Here is a 9,322-nt window from a genome sequence, read left to right as displayed (position 1 = left end):
CAAGGGTTCTGACCAAGGGATTCAGTGGGAACTCAGAGCTGAGCCCTGGGGCCTGTGCGTGAACCCAAGGAAGCAGTCGGTGGGGAGCATCCTGCAGCAGAGGCTGGGGTGTGGGGCCACGAGAGGGGGAAGGTGAGCTGACGGCACAAGGGGCCACTCGGCTAAGGAACACGGTGCAGAGAGCACAGGGCTCAGAGCCTAGAGCTCACAGATGACAGCAAGACCAGGACCCGGCTGGGGGCTGGCTCTGCTCCCTACTCTCCTTCTCACCAAAGCCAGGCCAGGGCTGGGGTTCTGGGGGTGGTGATGCCCAAACCCCTGGGAAAGAAAGGCTGTCCCACCAAGCCTAGGCTTTCCTAAGTGGCCACCACCTGCTCCCAGTCAGGCAGACCTGGCCCAGAGCTCTTCCCAGAGTGCTCGAAGAGGACCCCAGGAGGAGCCAGTGCTGGGGGGACTCCTTGCATCTGTCCTGCTCGTAGCAGTGCTTGCTGGGCTGGCTTCAACGGACCATGTGGCACTACAGGAAGCCTTCAAGTAGGAAAGGCCGGTATGTTAGTAAAGGCAGTTTCAGAACATCTCTAAGGGCAGAGCCCAGGAGGCACTCTGAGCTACGACCGCTTCTGAGGTGCCGGGAGGCCAGCGCCCACCTGCCTAGGAACCGGTACAGGGAAACAAACACCGGGTTTCATCCTTTAATGATTTTTTTTTTTTTTTGCAGCTGAGCTGACTTAGGCAAGTGTATAAAGATGTGCGGGGGTTTTCCGAGCTCCCCCAGGCTCAGGTGTAGATCAGCAGTGTTGACTGGGGTTGAGCTATTTTGTGGGAATTGGCCTCTGGCATCGGTGACAAGCCTGAGCTTGGTGACATGACCAGCTCCTGAGTCACAGCGGCCATTCTGTGGGTGAGACCTGAGAGGGTGGTCCGTGTGAATGTGGACTGTTCCTGGAATGGAGGGAAATATGGTTGGAATACGGAAGCAGAGAACTGGGTGTCTCTGAGGAGCTTTCTCTAGACTGGATTCTCTCACACCCTATGGGCTGGGACTCTGTGATCTCCCTGGCCTGCTTTCCACCCCCAGGGGGACAGGATGTGGGAGGAGAAGGAGAGCACAGGCTCAGGGAGGAAGGGCAGCCAGGCCTGAGCAGGCTCCTTGGGCTGAGGCCCCTCCCCCAGGTTCCAGGGCCTGGGCAGGAGGTCAGAGGTCAGGCAACAAAAATACCACCAACGCTTGCATGATTCAGAAGTGCCTGCCTTTGACTTTTTTGTTTTTGAAAACAGGTTTTCTTTTATATATGCGTACTAAGTTGCTTCAGTCATGTCCAACTCTTTGCAACCCTACGGACTGTAGTCTGTCCATGGGATTCTCCAGGCATTTCCTCCTCCAGGAGATCTTCCCGACTCAGGGATCAAACCCATGTGTTTTACTTCTCCTGCATTAGCAGGTGGGTTCTTTACCACTAGTGCCACCTGGGAAGCCACTTCTCACATATATATGTTTTTTAAATTTTATATATATATATATACACAAATACATTTATATATATGTATTTTTTATTTGGCTGTGGTGGGTCTTAGTTGCGGCATATGGGATACAGTTCCCCCACCAGGGATTGAACCTGGGCCCCCTGCGTTGGAAACTCGGAGTCTTACCCAGTGGACCACCAGGGAAGTCCCCTGAACTTTTAAAATAACTTTCAATTTTAAAACAGTCTTAGATTTATAGTTTGACCAAAAAGATGATACAGAGAAATCCCATACCCCCACACTCAGTTTTCCTGTAAACATCTTACATTAGTTTAGTACATCTGTCAGAATTAATGAGCCAGTATCTATTCATTTTATTAACCTGACTTTTAGGTCAGACTTTATTCTGACCTCAGTTTTCCCCTAATGTCCTTCTTCTGGTCCAGATTCCGTCTAAGACACCACATTACATTTAACTGTCAACCCTCCTTAGGCTCTTGTTGGCCATGACAGTTTCTCAGACTTCCCTGTTTTTGATGACCTCGACACTGTTAAGGAGTATTGGTCAGGTATTTTTGTCAAATGTCCTTCAACTGGAGTTTGCCAATTGTTTTTTTCATCACTAGACTGGGGTTACGGGTGTGGGGTAGAAAGGCCATAGAGGTCAAGTGCCATTTTCATCACTTCCTATCAAGGTGACTTTAGTACTGCGGATGTTGATCTTGATCACCTGGCTGAGGCAGTGGCTGACAAGCGACTAGTATAATTTATTCCTGGCCAGAGAGGAAAGTTGGTTGATACCCAGTTCTACAGGTATGAGGAAATTCTTTAGCTCTCACCTATGGAGTTCTCCCACCCCAAATGGATTTGGAGGTGAGATGTGCATTTTATAAACACACAGGACAGATCGCTGTGCTGGGGTGGGCCCTGAGGAGATGGCACCCCACATGTGACAAGCAAGTCCTCTTCTGCTCTTGGCCACACCTGGGCTCTGGGAGGTCTTCTGTCTGAGCCCTAGCAGATGGCCTGACAGGCTGGCTGTGTGGCCTGCCTGCCCCACATACCTTGTTCTCCTGGGACCGAGGAGAACCTTCTGGGCACTGGTGACTGAGTTTTTGGCAATCCCACTGGTCACTGGGACTTGCTTCACGTTCACATTCAAACAGAGCAGGAGAGAGCAGAAGGGGGCCTCTGGGTATTGGGAACATTCCTTTCTTGATTTGGTTGCTGGTTTGCATGGGTGTTTTTGGTTTGTGAAAATTCATCAAGTTATACTTTAATGTATATATTATAAAAAATTAGAAACAGAAAAAAAAACAGCATTTTTTTTTGAGATGAGCTTATAACATAAAATTTGCTATTTTAACCATTTTAAAATGTACAATTCAGTGGCATGAATTATATTCGCAGTGTTGTACAACCACCGCTACTGTCCATTTCCATAGCTTGCTTATTATCCCAAACGGGCACTCTGCACCACTCCCCACTCGATTCTACTATCTGTCTCTATGAATTTACCTATTCTAGGTACCTCACACAGTACCTCACACGAGTACAATCATGTAGTATTTGTCCTTTTTTTGGTGTCTGGATTATTTTACTTAGCCCTCAAGGTTCATCCATGTTGTAGCATGTGTCATTCATTCATTGTAAGGCTGAATAATATTTTACTGTATGTATGTATGTACAAAGCATCTTTGGTTTATCCATTCATCTGTTGATGGGCATTTGGCTATTAGGCATAACACTGCTATAAGCAGGACTGAACAAGTATCTGTTTGAGTCCTTGCTTTCAGTTCCTTTGGGTACACACACAGAAGCAGAACAGCTGGATTATATGGTGATTCTATCTTTAAATTTTTGAGGAACCATCAAACTGTTTTCCACAGTGGCTGCATCATTTTAACATTCCCAACTGGAAAGGTGAGTGTTCAATTTCTCCATGTCCTTACCAAGACATGTCTTCCATTTTGTTTTACTTGGTTTTTAGTATATGTCCTAGTCCCTGGGTCAGGAAGATCCCCTGGAGGAGGGCATGGCAACCCACTCCAGTATTCAATCCCATGGAAAGAGGAGACTGGCAGGCTACAGCCCATAGGGTCACAAAGAGTCAGACACAACTGAAGCGACCGAGCACACACATATGTCCTAGCGGGTATGGAGCAGTACCTCACTGTGGCTTTGATTTGCATTTGATTTGATTTGCATTTGCATAAGAGCTAATGACCAACTTAGACAGCATATTAAAAAGCAGAGACATTACTTTGCCAACAAAGGTCTGTCTGGTCAAAGCTATGGTTTTTCCAGTAGTCATGTATGGATGAGAGAGTTGGACTATAAAGAAAGCTGAGTGCTGAAGAATTGATGCTTTTGAACTGTGGTGTTGGAGGAGACTCTTGAGAGTCCCTTGGACTGCAAGGAGGTCAAACCAGTTCACCCTAAAGGGAATCAGTCCTGAATATTCTTTGGAAGGACTGATGCTGAAGGTGGAACTCCAACACTTTTGGCCACCCGATGCGAAGAACTGACTAATTTGAAAAGCCCCTGATGCTGGGAAAGATTGATGGTGGGAGGAGAAGGGGACGACAGAGGATGAGATGGTTGGATGGCATCACCGACTCGATGGACATGAGTTTGAGTGAACTCCGGGAGTTGGTGATGGACAAGGAAGCCTGGCGTGCTGCAGTATATGGGACTGCAAAGAGTCAGACACGACTGAGTGACTGGACTGAACTGAGGAAGGATTTCTTTGTAATTAGCAAATTTTTTTAAATTTAAAAATTAAACTCTTTGAGCCACTGCAGTAAGCACATTCTCAGTGAAGTCTTGTTCTTCTTCACAAGGAGGAAGAGTCACATACTGTAACAAAAAGATGGCCTGAGGAGATGGGAGACTAGCTTCCAGCTTGGATCCTGGCCATGAGCTGTGTGACCTGGGAGCAGTCTCCTCCTTATCTGCGGCCCTCTTCCCTCCTCTGTGCCATGCAGGTGTTGCACAGGGCAGGCTCCCCATCTGGCCTGGCTGTCTCTTCCCTTCCTGTCTATCCATGCTTGGACAGCATCCTGGAACATAGGCTCCTCAAAGGCCAGGCCCTTGAGTGATAAGTCACGCTTCCCTTGGGTTGTGAATGAGAACCAGGATGCCAAAAAAGGGGAGACTTACGAGGGTGATGACTTCCCGGGCAATCGTGTGTCCTCCAGGAGCCCAGAGCAGGAAGTGCAGGAGGAGGCGTCTGACCAGCTGCTGACAAGCAGGCGGTCTGGGGTCTCCACCTAGGTTCTCTCCAGCTGCAGCCTGCAAATCCCTGGCCGAGAGGGCTGGACTCCTGAACAGCTTCGTGAGGCAGCCAAGCACTGTCTTCACCTCCACCTGGGAATATAATTTCAAAGGAAGAGATCAGGGGGACGGTTGGGACATGTGTGGGGCTAGGATGATTCAATTCTCTGAAGCAGCCCCAGAAACGGGAGAGGACTCGTGCCCGAGGAAGGTTAGAGAGGGTGGACCATGTCTGAGTTTACACTGCTCCACACAAACCCAAATGGGCGTAATGGAAATTTCTTGACTTTCGTCTTGCTCACTAAGCAGCCAGGGCACCATGCCAGGAATTGACCTTTTTTTGTTGTTGTTGTACAAAGGAAATGGAGAAAAGTCCTCAGCAGAATGTAGTCATATTTTTATATTGTGGGAAAAAGAACAAAAGGCTCCTTGAAAACTTGCTCACTATCACAGCCACGGATCAATTAAAGCCCCGTGCTTGGACCTCCACTGAGTCAGTGTGCTGATAAGAATGAGGTTTGCCTTTTGCCATCTTTGGTTGGGAGGAAGTGCCGGCTCAAACACGCACACACATCCACACACACACACACACCCACACACACACACACACACCACATGTGTTTTGTTTTAGACACTGGGACACTGTTCATACATATTTAAAGCTCAAGCAGAGGTCACAAGTCTGTGGAACCCATATAATAATAGTGATTGTTATAGGTCTGTGGGTTGTTTCTGTATAAAAAATATTTATTTCATGCCGAGACTTCAAGAATGGTACATCAAGTTGTGACTTGGAAAACAAAGCAAAAACTGAAAGCTGTAGATCCAAAATGCCACTTGGACTCATGAACAGCTATGTTCCCTCATTTTCGAAAGAACACTTAGGCCCACTCTAAAAATTCCCATGACCGATTTTATGGATTTTGTGTGAGTCCTTTTTTTCTTTGAAAATTAAGGCTTCATTCAGTGAAGTCTGTCATAAATTCCAACATACTAGCAGCGTTGTGTGAGCAACTCTGACCACAGTGAAGATCATGAGAAACTGCACCCTGGGCCCTTCCGTGGTGGAGGGCCACGTCCTAACAGGAGAGGGCCACTCCCTCACCACCTCGTGTCTAGGCCCACCCTGATGGCATCCACAGGAGCCCATGGCTGTCCTGCGTCTAGGCTGGTCTGCAAAAATGTCAGGGCTTAGGAAGCGATGCCTCCATAATCATGTTCTTCTTGTTCATCTTCTCCCCTCACCCAGTATTCCCTGAGGCTTGCCTTGTTTCTTTCTCTTTTACTCCAGGCCACCTTTCCCTTCAAATACCTTCCTCATATGCCAAAAACGTTAATGCTTTCTAATCTTATAAGGAGAAAAATATAAGCTTTCTTCTCTAAGTATTAATTTTTATCCTGCAGTATGAAAATTTACGTATGCTTACTGTAAAACATTTGAACAAAAAAGTAAAAAGAAAAAAAATCAAAATGACGGTAACAACTATTCAAAGAGACTTATTAAAAGTGAGGTTTATATCTTTGTCATCTTTTTTCTATGCATTGTGAACACAGCACTTACTAAATACAAGGACTGTATTCTAGGGCTTGCACAGTGCACTATAAACAATTTACCATTATCTATATAGCACAAGTTCTTTGATAACACGATCTTTCATGGCAGAATGCCATTCTGTGGCTGTGGAGTGAAAGTCGCTCAGTTGTGTCTGGCTCTTTGCAACCCCATAAACTATACAGTCCATGGAATTCTCCAGGCCAGAATACTGGAGTGGGTTACCTTTTCCCTGGAAGATTTCCAGGGGAATCTTCCCAGCCCAGGGATTGAACCCAGGTCTCCCACACTGCAGGTGGATTCTTTACCAGCTGAGCCACAAGGGAAGCCCAAGAATACTGGAATGGGTAGCCTGTCCCTTCTCCAGCGGATCTTCCTGACCCAGGAATTGAACCGAGGTCTCTTGCATTGCAGGCAGATTCTTTACCAACGGAGCTATCAGGGAAGCCCATTCTGTGGCTGTAATACACCAACAATTTATTTAGGCAATATCCTAACTACTAAAAGTGTAGGCCATTTCCAGTTACTGCAGTTACAAACAACACTGCAGTGATCCTGTATATCAATCTTTGCGCAGCTCTATACTTACTTCCTTAGGAGATTCCTAGAAGGGGAACCACAGGGTTGAAGTGTATGAGCCCTCACTTAATTTTTAAAAGTATACAAACATAGGAAGTTTTTGTTTTTTATCATGATTCAGTTCAAAGTTAACAAAAGGAAGTGAACACTGGCTGGCAGAGAACAGTCTGCAGAGACAGGAATGGGTATTTGCACAGGCCGTATTGCATCCCAGGCAGGAATGGTTGCTCTTTGTCGCTCCCCGTCTCGAGCTCCCATCACCACCTGCCCCAACCTTGAATCTCAAGGATGCCCAGCAGAGGTGATGTTTCCAGCCACAGGATACTATCACATCCAGGTCAGTACTGTGATTTAATTATGCCTTTTAAGGCAAAAGCACAGGTATTCTCATGAGAACTCCATGGACAGCGGAGCCTGGCGGGCTGCACAGCTCATGGGGTTACGAAGAGTCGGACGCGACTGAGCGACTAACTCTTTTAGTTTCACTTTAAGGCAAAAGCACAAGCAATGTCAAGCTCAGTCAAATCGAACAATAATCATGTTTTTAAAGGTAGTTCACAGTCTTTCAAGTCACCCAACAGACCCATCAAAGGGATTAATCTCACAAAACCCAGGGGAGTGAGAACTGTATATTAATACTACTAGTTAAATTAGGAGAGCTGGGCCCCACTGCTCCCCAGGATACCACCCACACCAGGGCCTCAGCCCCAGGCAGACGGCCGCCTCGGACAGAACAGCTAGGGAGAAAACTGACGTCCCGGCGCTAAGCTCCTCTGAGTGATCTAATCTGTTTTGATCCAGGCTGCCAAAGCACCCCCTGAGTGAGAACTATGTGTAAGTTTTATTAAAAAATAAACCAAAAAAGGACTCACTTAGCTGGTAGAAAGATATGCCAATGCAGAGTTCTCTAGAAAATAAATCTTACGGGACTATTTACTTCTCTATACTTCAAAAGTAATCTGTCAGTTTCTATGATCCATACAGAATTTAACATAAAACCTACCAGTTTAGCTAATACAGAATCAAATATGAAATATATGTAAAAAGCTTCAGAAATCATTAGTATTCATATGTGCTGTGTGCTCAGTCGTGTCTGACTCTTTGCAACCCCATGGACTGTAGCCCGGCCAGGCTCCTCTGTCCACGGGATTCTCCAGGCAAGAATACTGGAGTGGGTTGCCATTTCCTCCTCCACGGGATCTTCCCAACCCAGGGATCAAATCCACGTCTCCTTTGTCTCCTGCACTGCAGACAGATTCTTTACCCACTAAGCCACTGGGGAAGCACGAAAACAAATTAGGATTCTCTTTACTGTGATATTTTAAAATGGAAAAAAATAGTAAGCTCTCTTTTTAATCTGATAGCAATCTTGAAATACATGTTAATTTCTCTTAAAAAAATGTTCTATTGGGATCCAGAATGATCACCAAATTGCAACTTTTTGAAATCACAAACTTTTCTCGCCCCTGCCATGTAACATGCTTTTAAACAAGTAAAATATACAGCCATACTGAACTAGTCTCTGTTTTTTTCAAACAACAGAAAACATCAAGCAAATGGGAGCACTGCTCTCTACATAAAGAAACCCACTCCCTTTAATTATTAAAGTCAGGAAAAAGCAGTGGCAGTTGAACTTTTAAAAACCAGCAAATAAATGTTTGTAAGGAAGGCGCAAATGCCTTTAATCAATACATGGCTCCTGTAATTATCATATTCCACACAAAATAACAACTGTCTTTGCCATGGGCACTTAGCCACTCCTGTACTTCGCTGCTCTGCTATTTAGGAAACGACCAAGTCGTTTTTTCAGAAGCTAAGTGGTTAATATCATGTGATTACTTTAGTAAGAGTTCTAAACAAAGCCGGTACTGTGAGGATCTACTGACTGATCCAAGAAAGGACTTAAGTCAAGAGGGAAGCAGACAGGGCCAGGCTGCAGGGAAGAAAGAGGATGGTGCTCCTCAGAAGAGGGTCAGACCCTGTATGACGGCCCCTGGAGCGTGCAGCCCCGAGTCCGGCACGCCTGTGATTCAGGACACAGCAGCAGTGACTAAGGAGAGAGAATGACCCAGGGACAGGAGGGTTGCACTTGTTTCCTCGGTGTCTCCTGCGAGACCTGGCCTCCCGGTCCACTCCTAAGGGCAAGAAAATATCTTGACTGCACGCCCAGGTCCCACTCACTCTTCCAGGCCCACGTCTTCCTGTACCTGCTGAAGTGCCTGGAGGTCAGTGAAAGCCAAACCCACCACCGCAGGGTCCCTTTCTGCACCCAAGAGACCGCCCCCGAGGCCGCAGGCCTTGGGCCGCACCACCTACCATGGTCCGCGCTCTCTGCTGATCCCCGGCGCCGGGGCTGCAGCTGAAAGCCAGGAGCCACAGCAGGGCCTCTGGGGGTTCAGCCTCAGCTTCTGACATCAGTAACTGCTCAGCCGTGATATCAGCCCATCCTCC

The 9,322-nt window shown here is 46.8% G+C and overlaps 1 protein-coding gene across 17 annotated transcripts in view; it reads right to left on the bottom strand.

The window, feature by feature from the left end:
• FANCC (Fanconi anemia, complementation group C) overlaps positions 1 to 9,322 on the bottom strand; it is a 338,161-nt gene that overhangs the window by 4,089 nt on the left and 324,750 nt on the right. For 15 of the 17 annotated variants that reach the window (XM_010836023.1, XM_010836032.1, XM_010836034.1 and 12 more), the window contains 2 exons: positions 9,188 to 9,318; positions 4,627 to 4,833 (listed from right to left, as the gene is read on the bottom strand). In XM_010836023.1, the coding sequence (XP_010834325.1) occupies positions 4,627 to 4,833; positions 9,188 to 9,318 (338 nt within the window). The remainder of the gene's footprint in view (positions 1 to 4,626; positions 4,834 to 9,187; positions 9,319 to 9,322) is intronic. The other 2 variants (XM_010836026.1, XM_010836040.1) reach the window with 2 other exon arrangements.

Source organism: Bison bison, unplaced genomic scaffold, assembly GCF_000754665.1.
Source record: "Bison bison bison isolate TAMUID 2011002044 unplaced genomic scaffold, Bison_UMD1.0 scf7180017864057, whole genome shotgun sequence".
NCBI classification, from domain to species: domain Eukaryota; kingdom Metazoa; phylum Chordata; class Mammalia; order Artiodactyla; family Bovidae; genus Bison; species Bison bison.
Note: the sequence above shows the minus strand (reverse complement) of the source record. Positions and strands in the feature narration are given on the sequence as shown.